At 35.2% G+C, this 20,756-nt stretch overlaps 1 protein-coding gene across 4 annotated transcripts in view; it reads left to right on the plus strand.

The window, feature by feature from the left end:
* LOC149080246 (DNA (cytosine-5)-methyltransferase 3A-like) overlaps positions 1–20,756 on the plus strand; it is a 187,917-nt gene that overhangs the window by 75,384 nt on the left and 91,777 nt on the right. For all 4 annotated transcript variants that reach the window (XM_089239331.1, XM_089239332.1, XM_089239334.1 and 1 more), the window contains 2 exons: positions 3,704–3,856; positions 12,480–12,524. In XM_089239331.1, coding sequence (XP_089095457.1) covers positions 3,704–3,856; positions 12,480–12,524 — 198 coding nt within the window. The remainder of the gene's footprint in view (positions 1–3,703; positions 3,857–12,479; positions 12,525–20,756) is intronic.

Consider the following 20,756-nt stretch of genomic DNA (forward strand, 5'->3'; position numbering starts at 1 on the left):
AAAAAGTTGAGCATAACAAATGTGAGAGTTCCAATATGGTTAAATATATTTAGTTATAAATAGGATGATCATATTTCATGGAAAATATATGTAAGGTTGGTATTGAACTATAAAAGTTTTATAAAAAATTTCTTCTGTAAAACTTGACAAATACAACCAGTAAGCTTATCGGTTGCATTTTCTCAAATGTAACTTATTTTCTGCATGCTCAAGTTTTATAAAAGTACACACACACACACGATATTGGAAATCAATTCTGGACCCACAGTAAGATAAGTGCAATAGTAATATGGGAATTTGTTTTCTGTGATATATTATTTTTTTAAAAATTTCGTTAATGTTATATTAAAAAACGTTAGCAAGATGTTTTTACTGAAATTTTGTAATTGTTTTTTTTTTGTTAGAATTTGAATAAATGTCTTGGTTTGAAATATGACTGAGTCGATTCCTTTGCTGTCAAATGACTTGAAGGATAAAAATGGAATCTGGGAGTGTTTTGTGAATGTTTGCATAATCTGGGAATGTGCCACAGGTAACTTGAGTAATATAGAACTGCACTGGGGGCCCTCTTAAGTGCTTTTAAACCGTGCCACTTCTCCCTCAAGGGATCTCTAAATGTGCCACGGATTGCTTAAGTGTTCTGGAACCGTGTCGCGGGTCACTTAAGTGATCTGTGAATGTGCTACAGGACTACTTGAATGTTCTGAAAATGTGTCACAGGCCGCTTAAATGTTCTGGAATTATGCCAGAACATTTACTTAAGCAATTTGTAAATATGCTGCTTAGTTAATTTTTATAAAATTAGGTTTGAGGTGCGGGCCACATTTGGTCTGCCTTCAAATAGCATTAAAATTAACAGAAATTGATTATAATATATAAAAGGGGGCATCGCTGATGAAATTTTATTGACAAGGGGGAGGGGGTCAAAAATTTACTGACATAACACTTGAATGGCCCCAAAGAGTGAAAAGATCCCTAACAAAAAAAGAGGAGGAACATAATTTTTTACAGGAACCAGCTTCTGTAGAGATAGGTGGCACTTTTTGGATGTGCAAGAAAGGTGTGTTGAGATGAATTAAGCATTGAATAGCAGTTGAATAGCATTTCAACATTGAAACGTATTGTATTTACCTGCGCTTATTTATCCACTCGTGTGCTTTCCCTTCAAAAATATTTCCCATTGGTAGAAATTCGTGGGAGTGAAAATGATGAATAATAAATCTGTCATAAAAAATGCCGCCCTGCAATCATGCCACCATAAGCAGCACCCCTAATACCCTGATCTCTCTATGGTATTGTAGTGGGAAAAATGTGAGAAGTTTGTGTGAACAAGCCCTGTTTATCACATGGGCCAACTAATATTTTCAGGGGCCCTTAAAATTTATATTTTAGTTATTTACCCCTTTCATAGAATAGTCAGAAAACATTTTAATGTGTTTCAAGAAGTAGCAAAGTTGCTCAATCCTAATGCAATGAATGATACCACAAGAAAAAAAAACACCTAGGAGCAGAAGGTTCCTTGATGGTGGGGATACTGCTTCTGTAGATCTTTCTCCTTGGGACAATTTTAGAATACCATGCCATTTTGCATTATGTGATGCATTGATATTGCAACTGAAATCTAGAAAAATTTCAATTTGAATGTTCAGAAAAATTTTTTCTTAAATTGCAAAAGCCTTTCACAAAACTCCAGCATGTTCACAAAGTGTTCCAGCGACATTTAATACTGATTTGGATGATTTTTGCTGAAGAATTTTAGCAATTTTTGCCAATGAAAGAGGGAATCTGAAACCCAAGCAAAATTTTACAAAAGTTGCATAACCTTGAGCAACATACTCAAATATTGAGACAGCTTTAAATTTTTTTTTACTACTCCCAAAAGCAATTGCTCAAGTGAGCAAAGTTTTTTCCTTTCGAAAAGATTGAGGTCTTCACTAAGAACTACTGGATCAAGATAAACAAAAAAAATACTTTCATGTAAAAGTAACATGACTGAATTTACAATATGATGATCTCATTAGAGACTTTGCATCACTGAAGGCAAGGAAAAAGAAAATTTTATTGACTGTTTTGATCTACACCCAGACAAATTTGATACTTCATCTTACCTGACAGCAATTCATGCTTTTCATTAATTTGTATAAATATGATGTATTAATATTATCTATAATTGTTTATCAATTTTGATTCACAAATAATATCTAAATATTTTTTTTTCATGGAAATATCTTCTAGTTGGAATAAAATAGACCCTTACTGCATCTTTGTTTCAATTGTTTAAATTTTCAATCTTGTTGAATTTTCAAATGTCAAATTGAATAGTTTATGAAAGTGCAAAGTAAGCTACTACCAAAGTATACATTAGAATTCATTTTGTTATGAATTTTACATAATTGTTGCGTGTGTGACGTCTTTCCATTTTCACATCAAAATATGGAAGACGGATAACAGCACCTGCAGAACACAAACATTTATAACTCTGATAATATAACCTCAAAAAATGTTATATATAGGAGGGACCTAAAATTTATGTTTGCCCAGGGCTTGAACTTATGATGAACGGGCCCTGTGTGTGAAGGAATGTTCCTTCAAACTACAGTAAACATGGTAATCTGTCATTGCTTGAAATTAGATTGTAGGGAGGGCCGTCCATATCAGTGGTTCTTAACCTTTTTCCCCACCCTGCATTCCCAGTGCAATACAACTTATCTTCCTACATCCCCTTGGATAATGTGGTTTCTATCTGTTAGAAAACAATTTTTTCCGTAATTAATTAGATTAATTTTCCATAAATTACATTAGTTATCCATTAATTTCTATAAACTCTTCTACTTGATATTTCTCTTTTTAGCTTGATTAAATTTTTTCTGGAGTCATACTCAGGAGAGCATCAAATCTAAGAGCAGCATGCTAATAAACAAACCGCAAAGTATTTTAGATATTAATAATATTTTTCTCAATCAAAATGGGGAAACTCAGTTTGATCACTAATTGAAAAAAACTTTTGTAATGCAAATTTCATGCGTCACATTTCTGCAAGTGAAAGCTAAAATATGAGATGCCAAAATATAGTATGGTTCATATTTTTTGACAATTGAAAAATTCAATTTTTATCATTTCGGTTTTCCTGAATAATCAGTCAACATGTAATTTCTTCCCCCAAAAATACTTAAATACTTTCTCTCACTCTGGTTAAGAACCCAGACATGACAAGGGGGGGGGGGGACTTCAGATGCATAGGGAGCTGGAAGTCTGATTTTCAAAAGCATGTAAAAGGAGACTTATCTCTAGCCAGCTAGAGCACAGCACTTCCTTGAACATTGGTCTAACATCCCATGATCACTGTCATATGTAAGAGAAAGTAGGCGTTAGCCAAGATTGCAGTATTTTTTTTAATGTTAAAAATATTATACCTACCCCCCTAAATCCAGCATAGGGAACTGCTCACGATGCTGTTGAGTTGTTGCTAGTTTTTTTTTGTCCTCTTCAAATATAAACTTATATTTTAATATTTTAACTGAAATGCATCAATAATCAAAATTCTGCTCATGATGCTGTTGAGATGGTGCTAGTTTTTTTTGTCCTCTTCAAATATAAACTTATATTTTAATATTTTAACTGAAATGCATCAATAATCAAAATTCTGACTTGTTTGAATGAAATAATTTATTTTTGTATGTTATATTATTTATCAACTTTTCAGTTTTTGATTTACCAAGCTCTGTGAGAAAGAATCTTGATGCTTTAATATTTGATAAGCAAGACTCTGATTCTGAATCAGAGAATGGAACTGAAGTTTCCGATTCTACAGAGGATGAAGCAGAACCGATTCAACCAAAGCAATCATTTGCTAAAGGTAAATATGATGGGGGGAGAAAAGATGCAATGAAGGTAACAAAAAAATATTGAGTTCTTATTTCGTTTCAGCATTTTATATCGTTGGAGAGAATTTGTATTATATTTAGTTAATGCTTCATTTCACGAACTCTAACAGACTTGAACATTTCATAAATAAGAAAGACATAAAAAGGCTCATTGTTTTAGACCAGAAAACTGGTTTGTTAAAATGTGTACTCCATTAATTGGGGGTATGAAATAGAGCAGTGATTATATAATACAAAGGCCACAATAGGCAAAATTCCCAACAAAGTGGCTGAAAAGGGATGCCCATAAAAAAATATGGATGTCAAATGTAACTAAAATACAGCAACCCAAAATAAGAGCAATTATCGCGAGAAAACAAATACATGCTATATATAAAATGAAGCTAATATAAACAAATGATTATAATAAAAAATACACTGCCCATAAAAAAATTATGGTTGTGTTATCGAAGTAAGGAAAACTTCTTGATTTATCCCGATATGTTTATCATATATGTTTCACAACCTTATTAGAAAAACATTCCCTGTGACATCACAATCTGGAATTATCCCTTAATAATCGATACTGGAGTTCCTTTGTCGAAGCAATCAATTGATGGTGTATAAGTAAATCCCATGTTTTAACTGATCCATCCCTTTGAAAGTTTTAAACGTTTAACCACTTTATGATCAAGAACATAATATTGCATTCAAACGCCAGTGGAATAAATTCAATCAAGTCTATCTGCTGTCTTCTTTATTCATCACCATGAAACTTTGTTGCAACCCTATGGGAAAAAAATAGTTCTTTTTACTTCTGTCATCAGGAAGTAAAAAGCATCTATTTTGAGGTTAAATAGGTTCTGCTGGAAAGGGTGATTCCGAAAAGATGGGCAAAACTTTAAGAGGTGGTAGTACACACAAAAACAATCAATTTTCAACAAAGAATGCATCATCTAAAATGAAATGCTACAGGGTGCAACATAGTTACTGAGGATAGGAGGAGGAAACACTAGAATAACATATATGTTAAAAAAGCAATTTTAATGAATAATTTACAATAATTGCTCAAAACAGCAACCACCAACGATGATGCTAGAAGAACAGTGGCAGAGAGATTGGCGAACGCTGTGGAATATTCCAGGCATATAGCAAACCTCTCCAGTAGCAGCCAAATCTTGTGATTAGGTCCTCTTCACAGTCAAGAGGAGTCCCATACACCAGACTCTTCAGCTGACCCCACAAAAAAATCAAGATATAACAAATCGGGCAATCATGGTGGCCAAGCCACAGGACCATCTTGCCAAATTCATCGGTTTGGAAAAGTGACATTCAGATAGTGACGTATCTCGCCAAAATGGGCTGGAGCTCCATCATGCTAGAACCACATATGCCACTGGAGGGCAGTTGATCATCCTCCAGCAAGTGTGGCAGTACCTCTTGCAAAAACCTCTGCCATTTGCCCTCGCCAAGGCATTCTGGCAGAAGATACGATCCTATTAGGTGGTTGCTGATGATTCCTACCCAAACAGTGATAGAGAAGCATCGCTGATGCGCATGTAGATTCACAGATGCCCCGACATGTTTATTGGATGTATTAAATGCACCATCTTGTGCGAAAGTGCATTCATCGTAGAAAAGAATGGTTAGATCAAGCATTCTTTCACAGTACTAGCACCTCTTTGTTTTACCCATCTTTTCTGAATCACCCTGTATACATGTACATAAGAGGGGAAAGAGAACAGATAGTTGAGGGTGTGAAAAGAAAAATATACTTCATACTTACTCTCTCTCAGGGCCGTCACTTCAACTTTTTCCGGGGGGGGGGGTGGGCAAAGCACATGTACTCAATGTATGTATATATATCATTTGTATATATACATATATACTATTTTTAGTGTATTTCCGAAAGTCAGGGGGGGGGGGGCAACGGCCTCCCCTGCCCTCCCCAAATGACGGACCTGCTCTCTCTTATCTGTAAGTATCACAGATAAAAGAGGGAGTATAGTAATATACTTATTTGTGTATGTATCTGTAATATTTCATATTATATTTTTTTTCTCTATTGCCACTAGATGGCACTGCTTACACAATTATTATCTATGTTATTTTTCCCGCCTTTTGTGGCAGATATTATTTTGTATCGGCTCAAGTCAGTCGTACCTTTTCTTCATCTCACAAATACATGTTTTTTTATTATAATTGAAATCTTTGCGTTCTCCGTATATAACAGCGCGTTCATCGTTCGTATACATTTTTTGGCTCCCGAACAGGGCCTCACTGCATAAAGTAGTCCTGATATCATGTCAAGGCAGAGCTAAGGCCTCGATCACAAGAATCCAACATTTCATCGAAAGCGCAACAGAGTTCGACCACGAGGACCAGATTGGAAAGTCTCGAGAATGTCTTTGAGGAATTCCTTCGCCATGATGAATGCTTGGACGAGGAATTATCCGAAATAGCTCAGGTGGAAGAACAGTATTTTTTAACAAAATCCAAATTGAAACGAGCTTTAGCTGCCGTGACAAAGGTTCCTTCAACGATGGTTGAGTTTTCCGACGCGGACACCCGTACTGAAAGAATTCTGCTGCAGCTGGCAGAACAACGAGTGCTTTCGCAGTTGATGACGCGTTCACTGTCCTCTACTGCTACTGAGGTAAGAGACAGTGCGGCCTCGCATAAACATTCCGTCATTCGCGGGGTCGTATATAAACTGGAACAGTTTCAAGAACCTTTACGAATCGATGATTCACAAAAATGAGCATTTGACGAACGTCCAGAAATTCGAAGAAATCCTATTGAATCCAAAGAATTCCTATTTGAAGGGCCTCTTGGAGGGTGATGAAGCAGCATTGATCAAACACATACCAGTGTCAGAGGCCACATACGTAGAGGCGTGGGAAAAATTATTGCTTTGTTTTGATAAGGTCATAATTTTGTCCCTGATAAAGACGTTCCTCGAACAGCAACCGGTTTCTACCCCTGATGAACCAAAACTCAGACACATTGCCGATACTTTGGATGAGATTATTCGAAGTTTGCATGCCATTGCTGATGAAGCTGTTACTCTTGACCCTTGGCTCATTCAAATCCTGCTGGAGAAAGTTGATCCAGAAACGCGACAGCTTTGGGCTCAAAAGACAGCAGAACAATATTTTCCAAAATTCAGAAACTTCCTTGAGTTTTTCTTACACACACACACACACAATTCAAGATGTGCTGCCCTCGAGATCTTCAATCCTGAAAGGTCAGCAAGCGGAATCAGGATGCCACAGAAATCAACATCATCACCTAGAGGTCTCATCAAGAGCTGTCCATCATGCAACGGACCTTACGGGCTACATAAGTGTCAGACTTTTAAATCCTGGTCAATGGCCGTGAGAAAAAACTTTGTTCACAAGAAACAGTTATGTTTCAACTGTTTTGATAAAGGAACACAGAGCCAGAGTCAAGAAGTGCACAAATAATGTGACAATTACCTGACATATCCAAGACACACACTTGAGCCATAGGCAATAGCGTACAGAAAGAAACATTAGTGGAAATATTTGATTGAAACAATGTGGAATCATGCACCTTAGACTCAGCAGATACAGGCATATGCGATAACGCAGCGGTAACACTAGTGGAAACGATTTCGTGAAAAGTTGAATGATGCAGCTGCTCACATCGCGAACACCTGAACGACGATGAGCATTCAGAAAACTTGTGAGAGCTGGAGAAACAGTTGAAACATAACTGTTTCTCCTGAACGACGATGAGCATTCAGAAAACTTGTGAGAGCTGGAGAAACAGTTGAAACATAACTGTTTCTCCAGCTCTCACAAGTTTTCTGAATGCTCATCGTCGTTCAGGTGTTCGCGATGTGAGCAGCTGCATCATTCAACTTTTCACGAAATCGTTTCCACTAGTGTTACCGCTGCGTTATCGCATATGCCTGTATCTGCTGAGTCTAAGGTGCATGATTCCACATTGTTTCAATCAAATATTTCCGCTAATGTTTCTTTCTGTACGCTATTGCCTATGGCTCAAGTGTGTGTCTTGGATATGTCAGGTAATTGTCACATTATTTGTGCACTTCTTGACTCTGGCTCTGTGTTCCTTTATCAGTGAAGCATGTGTCCAAGCATTGAGTATTTCCCGCAAAAATGTCCGCTTTACTGTGAAAGGAGTGGCAGCTGTGGATGCCGGTACCACTAGGGGGTTAGTGAACTTAAAATTATATTCTACCTATGGTGATAGTCATTATATTGACATTGATTCGTATATTTTGAGAAAGTTAACAGCTCCATTTTCTACTGAGTTTGTCCGTTCAGATGAACTGAATTCTTATGCTGATTCACTTAAATTAGCTGATGTTTACTTTGATAAGTGTAAAAATATTGACATTATTATCGGAGCTCAGCATTTTTTCTTTTTGATATGCCCAGGGCAAATATGGGATAACGATAATGCACTCATCGCCCAAAATACATTGTTTGGTTGGGTGCTCTCAGTAAAGATCCCTACAAAATATAATGGAGCTAATAATTGTCAGTCTCATGCTAATTTGATACGTCTTCATTCTGAATTGGATATCGATGAAACACTTCATGGTTCCGATGAGATTCCTAGTGTCCCATGAAAACTGTCTCTCCCCTGAAGAGGAATTTTGTGAGAGGCATTTTCAGGATAATTATCAACTGTGTGCACGGTAACTTACAGGACATCATCAGCCTCTTTCCTCTGTACTAGATCATTGCAACACATGGCCTTGAACTGCGAGGAGAGCTTATTAGCTGTTGCTGACGTCATTAAGAACGATACATATGTTGACGATATATTATGCAGTTGTGATGATTTGACAAGCGCTAAAAACATTTGTTCACAGCTGCAGCTTATTGGTGTTTTCAAAGAGCATGGTTTTCATTTGAGAAAGTGGCGTTCTAATTCATTGGAACCAATTGAACATTTTTTCTTGGGATGTCTGTTCTGAAAATGCATCCGTTGAAAGTTGTGGTGATGGTATCTTACGGGTGGGAGGACATTTGCAATATTGCTCTTTGAATCTTTCTCTTCCAGTTTGTGGAGTTGACTTTGCAGGGAGCTGTCAACATAAAACAACGCAGAGGTCTCTGATCTCTCCATGAAGGAATATATCGCTGTTTTTGTATGTTTTGCCTGAAGCTATTCATATCGAAGTTGTCAGTGATCTTACACCCAATGCATTTATTGCAGCCTTTCAACGATTTTGTTCACATGCAGGTGCTACTAAACATGTTTATATTGATAATGCCATAAAATTCATCTAAGTAGAAATGTCATGTTCGAGTGATCGCTATTCGAACTACTAGGGGTATTTTCAAAAGAAATTGTTAATTTGTTAATCAGATGCTAAGATATGTGTTCTACTCATGTATCAAGAATATGACACCATGCGTATATTCTTGATAGGGTGGGAATATGTTTATATATATTTCTACTTTTTCCTTCCTTTTTCTAACATGGCATTATGTTAGAACTAATTTATCATATTTACTAGTGATTCGTGAAACAGATCCAAATTTCTTGCCAATCACTTGTAAGCAGAGCGGTTAAATCATATTCTCTCTGATGCCTGATCTCTTCCAATGTAAGCATATTAAAAATGTCTGTCTTCATAACTCAAGCCCAGTGTACCAATAAGAGCACCCATTTGACCAATTCTATGTCCCTTTTTGCAATATGGTCTCCAAAACTTTAAAACATACTCCAGGCGAGGATGAACTAAGCCCCAAAAAAACAGAAAGAAGAATGACTTTACAAGAATGCAAAGCGGACCTTTTTTAAAATAACTAAGTATTTTGTTCATTTTATTGGCCACTGCTGAACAATTTTCAGACTGTTAGAATATTACGTTTCATTTTTAATTGGGTTGCTGTATTTTTGAAATATAATGACATCCATATTTATTATGAGCATCTTTTTCTCAACCACCTCGTTGGGCATTTTGCCTGCTGTGGCATTGTATTTGTATTTACTTAGTCTATCGTAAACCTCCCAGGTGCCCTGCCTAATCAGGTTAATCCTATCCCAATAAAGGATAGGATTAACTTGGGAAGCTACTTACCGGTGAATGTTGAAAGCTCCAAGAACGTGATGCCAAGTGAGGAGCAAATGTCCTTAAGGGCCTAAGTTAAAGTGTTAGATCCTACTGCCATATCTGAACCCTTCTCCTGAATGGATAAAGGTGGATTCACATCTACAGACACTCACTGTATCATGTCAGATAAGGAAAACATTCCTTAACCTAAATCCAATAAATGTATTCATAGCTATGTATTCATTGTATTGTGGCTGCACAGGTCTAGGGTAAGCAAAACATGAAATTGAAAATGTAATTCTACTCCAGTAAAATGGAAGTGAGCATGAATTACACAAGTTCACTAACTGAAGGATGTACCCAGACAAGATATATATTGAGTTACTGAAAGGGGACAAAGAACATGTAAAAGGGAAAAATATGAAAATAAGTATTAAATTTTATGATGCCTTATTAGTTGAGTAAATAACGGTTGGCATTTTCTTAATTAGATGTTTAATTGGTAAAAAGTGTTGGAAAAAAATTGATTCCACAAGTAATATTAAAATACAATATATGATCGTTAAATTTGATTGCCAGTATCATGACGATGAAAGTCTTTCAACTGCCATTTTTTGAATATTTATTAAGTAAATTTATTATTTATTTGAATATTAAGTAATAAATTGCATAATTAAAATTGAATCATTGAAAATTGTCAATAATTTTATTTTTAATTAAAAATGTTCTAGCTGTAGATATGGGAATGACATGTGGCATTAATTTTTCTCTCGAGGAGTCCTTGAAAGTGGAGTCTTAAAGTGAATAGGTTATTAAATTCAATATGTAAATTTTGGGGATTTGTGGATTTAAGTTTCAATAAAAAAAATTGATTTCATTGTAAAGGAACTGAACAATGAAGAAAAACATCAATAAGATGAGGATTATATTCTTTGTGTTAATTGCTATAGTTGAGCTGTATTAGTTTTTTTTAACCAACATAACCTCAAAAGACAAAGTTCATTAACATATTGGAAAAAAAAAGGTAGGAAAGTAGTAAAATCCCAAGTAGCAGGACATCATGATGTATAGTGTGGAAATTTTATATATAAGTTATTTTTTCCAACATCAGGCATAGAAAACTTCTGTCATTTTGAAAAAAAGTGATGAAAAAATAACACATAGTAAAATACTGTATGTAATAATGTTTAACACACCACAGGTGTGGATCTGGGGGGGGGGGGAGAAGGCAATTACCCCCTTCCCCAAGAGCTGAATAATATGGGAAAACCTATTCTGTCCCTTAAAATACAGGGCAATCTCATGAACCCACATAATAAATCTCCCCTCACAACACATTCTCCTGTATCTAGCCTGCACCGGCAATGTCCTGATGGTGTAGTTGATTGAAGTGCAAGAATGTTGCTGTGAATATTCAGAGACCGGATTCAACTTCCCATTCTGCTGAGGAAGTTTCCTTTGTCTTGTAATACTGTAATATGCAAATACTTTAAAAGCAAAATATATCTTTAAAAATTCAAATGCATGTTTTTCTTCTAAAAATCATTATAAAGTTTAAATCCTTGATTTTTTAAAATTGACCTAATGACCATTATTTATGATTGTAATTTTGAATCCTATTAGGACTGAAAATGTCAACATATTACTTGGAATTGTATATTTCAAAATGTGTTTGCCCAAAAACTTCATAATGACCACATCTATATAACTTCTATACTACATATCACATGGCTGTTCATGTGAATATGCATCGAAGAGAGGTGTTATCAGTTATATAAATTAAAATTCTAAACACTTGTAAAAAGTGTGCAATTTATAACACAATTAGTGAACTAAACCTAGTTTTTTAGATATGCTCATAGGTGAGCTGCATCGTGATCTGGGGATGAATTAGTTCAATTGCATAATTATTCTTTTATAGAGTTTTACACAAAAAACAGGCCTGCCTCTCATTTCACAAAAACTTCACTCCACTCTTGCTTTGGTATATCAATCTTTCTGCAAGTTTTCATTCAAATATATATCCATGGGTTCTTGTATTAGGATGCACTTGACAAAGATAGATCTGATCTGTGGAGGTGTTATGGGAGTTTCTGTGCAGGTGTTATGGGAGTTTCTGTGCAAAACTCTAAATATTCTCAATAACAAATTAAAATATGCATTTTATCAAATTTTTTAAGGCTTAAGTCAGGGGTTCTCTCAAATTGTATACAGCAATGCCCTAGTCTACCATCAACCTTTGTCAGCCCGTGACAAAGGTTTTTCAAAGTGATTCTCTGGTAAACTGCTTTGGGGAGCCGTAGATAAGCATTGATTAGAGAAAGGGGTACCATGGGAAAAGGTTTGAGAACCCCGGCATTGTCATTTCTTTCTTACAGTTGGCCACTGTTAATAATTGTGCAACATTTTTTCTCAAACAAGCTGTACTGGAAATATACTCTTTCAAACACAACATAATTTATATTGAAATCACATTGGTAGGATTTATTTAGAAGTTGAATATATTTTAATAGTTTTATGTTATGTAACTCACATGTTCATTTCTCTTTAATTAGTGAGCGCATCATCAAAGGTATGGGAACATGAAGCAGATATCAATGGTAAGTACAGGGAGGGGGAATAATTCTTCACTTGTCTGTATATTCCTAGTTAACAGATAAGTTAATTATTTTTAGATTGAAATAAAGAAAAAAAATGAAATACAGTGAAATTTGTTTAACAAGGAAAGGGTCTCAAAGTGACATCTTCAGAAAATTTTGAAAAAATGACCACTCATTCTATACTCATTGAAATATGCTCAGAAATATAAAAAAATTCGACTGAATTATTATGAGTCACTCAGAAAACTTTTTTTTGAACACATTGATAATTTGAATGCCAATAGAGACCAAAAATGAATTTAAAAATCCCCCACAACCTTAGTAACATCATTCAAACAATGCATAATCAGGTATATCACAGACAAAGAAAAAAAAAGAAAAGAAAAGAAAAGGGAGAGCTCGAGTGTAAAAGAGTGAAATTTTTTTATAGATATCGCCAAGAAGCATGAGAGGGGAGGAGTTGCCAACTGGTTGTCATTTTCAATAATTTTATGCTGCTTTATAATAATTGCATTCTATTGCTAATTTTTTTTGTTTTTGTGTTTCTGGGTAAGATGAATGTACTTTTTCATAATTTTTTGAGGGCGACAGCCTGGGATATTCTTCTTGTATAACTGACATTGTGTAAGAAACCTGTCTTGAATGGAATCAAAAGATAGTCCTGTTTAAAGAGATTATTAATACTTTGATACGCACCTTGGAAATAAATGGAGCCTGTCTAAAATAGAATATTATTTTAGTGTTTTGATTTTTCATCTTATACTAGTCCCTCTGTAAATAATGAAACTGGTTACAAAATGTATGAAACATACTAATCTTGATTATTTACAATAGTACCTAAATAATGAAATTTATCTAAATAAAATAAGAAAATTTATCTAAATAAAATAAGAATATCACACACTAATCAAATTTCATTTCACTATTGCAGTCACTAAACATAGATACATAGATTTTCATATGAACACAAACTTGTGCCAACAAAACAATAAGACAAGTTCCCAAAACATAGTAATTTTAGATTTTTCTGTGAATATAATTCTTATAAAATATAGAAATTTTGCTAATTATTTCTCAAAAAAGATTTAAATTTCTCTAATCGAAGGTTTTATCATTCAAGGGTTAGCATAGAAAATGAAGTTTGTTATTTACATACATAACCCCTAAAAATTTTTAATTTGAATTAACCACAAGTCACTTGAAATTATTTTATGATTGAAAGCATAATGATTAACACTTTTTGCCGTTTTATAAATTTCACTGATCGGCATTGTAACTAGCACAGTTGAAATAACCAGACCCTCTGTACACACCTCAAAATTCCATGTCTTTTTACAAGACTTTTTCTTGATTTTGTGTAGGTGATCGTGCTTTCTCCCTAATTCTGATAACAATAAACTGAACAATACTTATATTGTATGCATATTCTTATATTTTCTACAAAGGGAAAAAGGGTGTTGATACCTTTTTATTAAGACAATTACATTCCCATCAAAAGAATGTGTTTACATCATTAACCATTTGAGCGGTTTTTGAAATTTTCCTGATTCACATTATAACTGCCACATCGAAAATAAAAGCATTTTAAGAACCCAAGATATATCAGGGTGACTGAGATAAAGCAGAACAAGTTTGACGAGATATCTCACGATTGCCACTGTAAGGGTGAAACCCTTGTCTGTTTTGCCCGTGTTCGTGCTGTTTTTGGGCCTTTACTGATTTGCCATACTGTGTTATGGGAAGTCTTAATTCTCTGTTGCTTTATTGTTTGGCCCATATCTTTTCTATTTTTAATATAAAATTAGTCTTATAGCTGGTATTAGTGGTCCACTAAATGGTAGTTTGCGATGTCTATTTTGTTCTATTCTAATTGGTTCAAAGGCACTCTTTTTTTTTTTGCATGACTGAATGTCATTACCTGTCAGTGCTTTGTTTTTTGCATGTATGTTACTGTTCATTAGATAACTTAATTGATTGATATACAAGTAGTGAAAACTATTCTTACCAGACCTTTGAAAAAAAAGATAGGATCAAATCAGATCTGTGTAAGAAAGAGGTGAATAAATGTAGTAGTATGTGTTGAAAATAGTTGTGCATTAAAAAATAAAATTACTTTATAACTGTAAGTGTAACTTCCCTGGTATTATGCTAGGCGCTTTTGTGAGAAGGAAAGACAACTTCCAGGGAAAACATTATTTTATTTGCAGTAAAAAAAGTTCTAAACGCTTAAAAACATTGGAAATGTTAATTTTTTATAATAAAATTTTCCTACTTACAAATGCAATATGAAGAAAAAGAATGCAATTAAAAAATTTGACATTTTTGGATCAAATTCCGGAAAAAAAATGAAACTTAAGGGTTACTCTGCCATAAAGACGACCTGGACTAATATTATGGTACATCTTTCGTTCCCCCCCCCCATTTTTCTTCAAAGGTTTAGCCTGATAAGAAGGATGAACAATTCTACCACTTCTAGTCACATAAGACCTTGCTCCAACTGTTGAGTTGTTGTCATTCAAATTTGAAGTTGCCACAGGACTTGCTTCTATGTCTGGCAGTAGCAGTCTTAGGGCAGTGTTGCATAGGTTGCCGAAACTTCAACCGAGAATTCAGTATTCTGCCATATCACTATTCGTCCATCCCTACTCATAAGTATAAAGAAAAACTTTAAAGTATAACTCAAGTACAAAGACTTGAACTTTTATTATTTACTTAGTTGTAGATACGGCATGTGGCGTTAATTTTTCTCTCGGGGAGTCCTTGAAAGTGTGGAGTCTTAAAATGAATAGGTTATTAAATTCAATATGTAAATTTTGGGGATTTGTGGATTTAAGTTTCAATAAAAAAAAATTGATATCATTGTAAAGGAACTGAACAATGAAGAAAAACAATAAGTGATGGAGATTATATTCTTTGTGTTCATTGCTATAGAGTTGAGCTATATTAGTTTTTTTTTAACCACATAGCCTCAAAAGACAAAGTTCATTAAGATATCCAGGAAAGTAGTAAAATCCCAAGTAGCAGCACATCATGATGTATAGTGTCCAGGGTGTGCACTGGGCTTACATTGGCACCCCAGAATGATTATTAAACCACTATTGCATGGTTGTAAAAAAAATAGTAATTTGTCAATGAATTTGGACGATAGTGCCCACTGAGAAAAAATTTCAAGTGTGACCCCCCCCCCCCCAAGCACTTAAATATTGGAGGCCTTTCAGCCAGGTAAACATGCATTGCGCCTCTCTATGTGATTTCGAATTATTTTAAAAGAATTTAGCATCCCTCTGGTCTAGTGCCGGGAGACCAGATCTGCCTGCACCTCCCCTCTCTTTACTTGGAGGAGGTTATTCCATTAAAACATTGGCAGAGGGTTCAATGTCTGAATTTAAGAGGCCTTACATAAAATTTTAAATACAAATACAAGGCTGTAACAGGACGGATGTCAATATTGGATGTCATATATTTCTAAAATACAGCAACCCAATTAAAAATACCATTATAAAAACTAAAAACTCATACACCAGAGACGCCATTGATGCGCTATAATGCGTCAAATACCCAAAATTTTGGAAAAGGACACATAAAAATTCAATTCACATGTCCTTCTAGATGCGTTCTTTCCTAGTTCCAAAATGTTAAAAAGTAGAGGAAAAACCTCCCTAACTTTTCCCCCTTTTTTCTTTTTACAGTCTATCATAATCGCTTGACCTTGAAAGAGTGGTTTTCCTACTTTGTGTACTGTATTAATATAATAACCACCACACATGGGTGGTTGAAGATATTTAGTTTCCCTTAATGAGGGGTTGTGTACAGAATTTTCAAAGAGAATTTCAAAGTTTTTACTCCCCGTGGATTTTCTCCCCTCTGGTTACATATCGGAAATTACGGTACTTTTGTGGCTATCTGCCGGCATTGAAAGACAGCGGTCTATACGATATAAATTCTCCTTGTTAAAAGATTGCAAATACACATTTTTTCAAAAATTGTAAAGGATTTGGAACGCCTGTTCAAAGAGTAAAATATTTTCTGCGATCGTTCGAAAAAAAAAGAATCTGAAACTCAACCTTTTGAATATCCAGTTGTATCATCCAGCTGCTATGTGGTAGTCACCGCATCTCATCGCAAAAAGTACTGGTGTGTATGCAGAATTGGCTTTTGGAGGGGCAGAAGAATTTCTTCCACAAAAATTTTGTGGGTCACTAACGCTCAAAAAGAATTTTAAGTTAATAAATAAGACTATTTTTTTCAATATTTTAATTTACACAAATATTTAAAATTTTTCATTTCTTGGGGCCTTGGACTCCCATACCCCTAGATTTTTCCTTTGGTGAAAATCTGGGTTTGGAACCCGCGATTACACAGTGATAATCGGCTAAACATACGACTTTCTAAGTTTTTCCAATTTTGAGTCGGCTATTCCTTTGATAAAAGCTCTGGTTGCCATGACAATCACACAAACCTACAACACACAAATATATATACATTAAATTTCAAATCCTTGCATTACCGATTTGGAGGATAGATTCAGGGCTGCAACTAAGGGGGGGGAGAGCAGGCAGGTCTAGTGTCCCTCCGCCCTGGGCTTTGGACTAAAGAAGGTGCCGAATTCACCCTTTATAACTGCTTCTACATCACACTGGGTGCCAAAATGTGTTTGCGCCCTGTTTGAGAAAGTATCTAGTTGCGGCTCTAGATAGATGGTACCATCTACTGGACACAAAACACATTAAATGCTTGGCGCACGCACACAAACACGCTTAAGTTTCACCTACACAACTCTGACGTAGCTCCAATATTTAGGTTGTGAAAATATGTGATTATTTAATGGCGGTTAATATAGTTAAATGGCGACAGATCAGAGTGGTGGACCATCAGGGAGGGAAAATAAAATTGTTCTACCTGGAAATCACTTCATAAGGATTTATGAAATCTTTGCTCGTATATGTATAGGGAATCAGAAGATAAGTGTCTGAGAGAGAGAGAATGAGAATCTCATTTGCTTTAAATTTAAATCAGAAGATATTGAAAGAGCTAAGATTTTTTTTAAAGAAATTATTAGTCAATTGGTAGGGAATTTATACACTGGTGAAAGAAATTAAGAGAATTTGCATATTTTATCAAATTTCATGAAAAGAACTGAACTGAATGTAAAACCACTGCTTCTAGACAAAAATGCAAATCTTGTACGTCAAATACGTAAGCGCACACGTGTGTGTAGACGGAGCCAGTAGAGAAACAGGCTTTACAAGCGCGCGTAAGTTAAGACGCATTTCGTTCGCTAGCACACCTCGGCGAATTTATTGGTGTTATTTTGCAGCAATCGGTTAATTTCAAATTGTAACAGTAAAAATGAGTAACCACCAACGTTTAGATGATGGAATGAGGTGGCGAATTGTGGGGAGGCTAGAAGCAGGCCAATCTCAAGTCCAGATTTGTGGAGAGTTCAATTTAACGCCCAGCGTCGTGTGTAACTTATGGAAACAGTTCCAGGATACCGGATCCATCGAGAGAAAGCCTGGGCAAGGTCGTCCAAGAGCCACGACGGCCAGAGAAGATCACCATTTGTCGATTATAGCAAGGCGTAACAGGAGTGTTACAGCTTCTCAGCTCTCTCGTGACTTGTATGCAGCCACAGGAACCTGTGTATCAAGGGTGACTGTTTTCAAAAGACTTCATGAGAGAGGGTTGTTTGCAAGAAGACCTGCTGTTTGCGTCCCGCTCACTTCTACCAGAAGACAGAGTAATTAGTGTGTGTTAACCAGTCATCTGGCCAATTCATTTCTTTTTCTCTTTTTTGGAAATTTTGAAGCTAATGAAATATTTTTTATGAATACATTGAAACTGAGTTCACTCACACATGTTCTTAGCTGTTTTCCAAAATAATTAACAAAATTAAATTTAGTAATTGGAAGTTATTCATAATTAGTTTTCTAAATTATACCAAAATTGGTATGACGTCCTATTCCAGCATAGCCAGATGACTGGTTAAGTCTACACCATCCCGTTTGGCATTTTAGTCCAGCAATTGCTCAGTTTTATTCCGTACTGATTGCTCATTATTCTAAGCACATCAAGCATCCTACCACTGCTGCAGGCAGTATTGTGAGAGACTGTATGAACAGTCCTTCAAACAATGGCCGTTTACTACAATTTTACTCTGCATTGCTATATGATTCTCATTTGTTTCTGAGCAACCTAACCTTTTCAAAGTTTTACTTATCATTGAATCGCTCAGTGTATATGAATGAATAAATTAATGAATACGAGTTTGAAAATATTGATCATTACATGTCAATAGTCAAAATTTTTCGAGTACAATATGCAAAACATGCATTGGCTAAATCAGTTTTTCCCAAAGTGGGTAATATTGTCCCTGGTGGGTGAGGGAATGGTTCAGGAGGGCAACAGAAGCTACTGATTTAACATAGGATCCTATGGGTTCACTTTAGTTGGGGGACGATGAAAGAAAAAAATTTCTGAAGAATGGGGAGATGGAATGAAAAGTTTGGGAAACTAAATGGGCTAGATGAAGTTTTATCATCCTTGCAATGTGAAACAAATGATTATGATTTTAATAACTATCTGCAGGAAGCAAGGGCGTAGCGGGGGGGGGGGGGACTTGGGGGTCTTGTCCCCCCCCCCCCTGAAATGTGAGAAAATGACCGAAAAAAGGGAAAAAGATGGCCAAATCCATTATTCTGTCACTTTGGTTCCCCCCCCCCCCCACGAACGAAATTTCTGGCTACGCCCCTGGCAGGAAGAAATTATAAGTTAACCCTTTGAATTGTGCAGCAGATATCAATAAACCCCCTTCAAATACAGTGAAACCTTGCTACAACAACACTCGATATAACGATATTTTTTCCTTGGTCCACAGAGTATAGTTATATTAAGTTTTCACTACCATGGCTTTTTTTATGAAGTAAGATTTCTTTTGATTTTCAACAGGTACAAACTAAGGGATATAGAGGAAAATGTTCCATTGAGAAATAAAATTTACAAAATACCTGGGCTTGTCAATGATGAAACAGGAGGCTTTCAAGGCAGCAAGGCAACAATCTCAATGCTGCTTAAAGGATTAATAAACTAGATAAGGTGTATGCACAGCCTTTTCTCCATTCAAGGAGAAGTTTGATTCATCTTATTCTGCAGTATATGGAGATGTATTATAACAGGATATCACTGTAAAAAAGTGCGTAAAAATAGGTGAAAAATAAATTGACGACTTTATGAACAAGAATGAAATATTTCAGCTTGGAGCATATACGGAAGAAATACAGTCGAGCTCTCTACCATTTTTTTTTTCATATTGAGACACTTCATTGGTAACCCTATGAATTATTTTTATTTTGGAATTATTTTTACTCCCTTAACCTCAGCACTTTATTTCTCCCTCTCCGAGTTTTGATGAGTAAAAACAAACATATTATTACATACCTATAGAGGAAGATGGAATGGAAGGAGGGAAAAAGTGGAAAACTTGTTTCACTCATTTTCCTCTCGTTATTTCCCTCTATATTAGATAACACTTTTCTAGATGTATCATGTGGGCAATTCAATCGTATATCACCTGAATATATTGCAAAAAACATGTACATAAATGGGTCACCTTTATGAGATGGATTGAATATAAATACATATAATTGTTATCTTTGCCAATTTTCATGTTTTGGCCTTTGTATTTGTGCAATAACTCAAAATAAATTTTAAACTTCAAAATAATTTTATTATTTTGCCTATACAGTGAAATCTTGATATAGCGATACTCCATGAACCAAGAAAAAATATCATTGTAGAGGGATTATCATTATATCGAGAGGCTACATTATCATCATGTGTCATCAAATTCATGCTATTGCTATCTTTTCTAAATCTGCATTGTTAGTATCACCAGAAAATGTGCTTTTACGCATTTATTCGCCACAAAAATTGTAATTATTTGATTAGTAAAATTCATTTTGGTGCATTGCTTCCTTAAAGTTGTTTACTGCATTGAACTTTCGTGTCGTACACAGAAATTAGATAGCAACGGCAACTACTAAAGTCATTAGCACTTTTAGGGATTTTGTGGTATAAATTACCAATGTTATTGGGCGCCTTCGAAAGAAAGAAATCAAATGGAAATTAAATTCAAAATGAGTAAAATGTAAAAAATATTGTTGCTGTCTTAAAAAATCTTGTAAAAATGTTTTGTTATAGAGGGCAGGGCCATAACTAGGCTGGGGTAACCGG

This window comes from Pholcus phalangioides, unplaced genomic scaffold, assembly GCF_987345545.1.
Source record: "Pholcus phalangioides strain wild (caught in Gottingen) unplaced genomic scaffold, Ppha-v1.0 ptg000011l_1, whole genome shotgun sequence".
NCBI lineage: Eukaryota > Metazoa > Arthropoda > Arachnida > Araneae > Pholcidae > Pholcus > Pholcus phalangioides.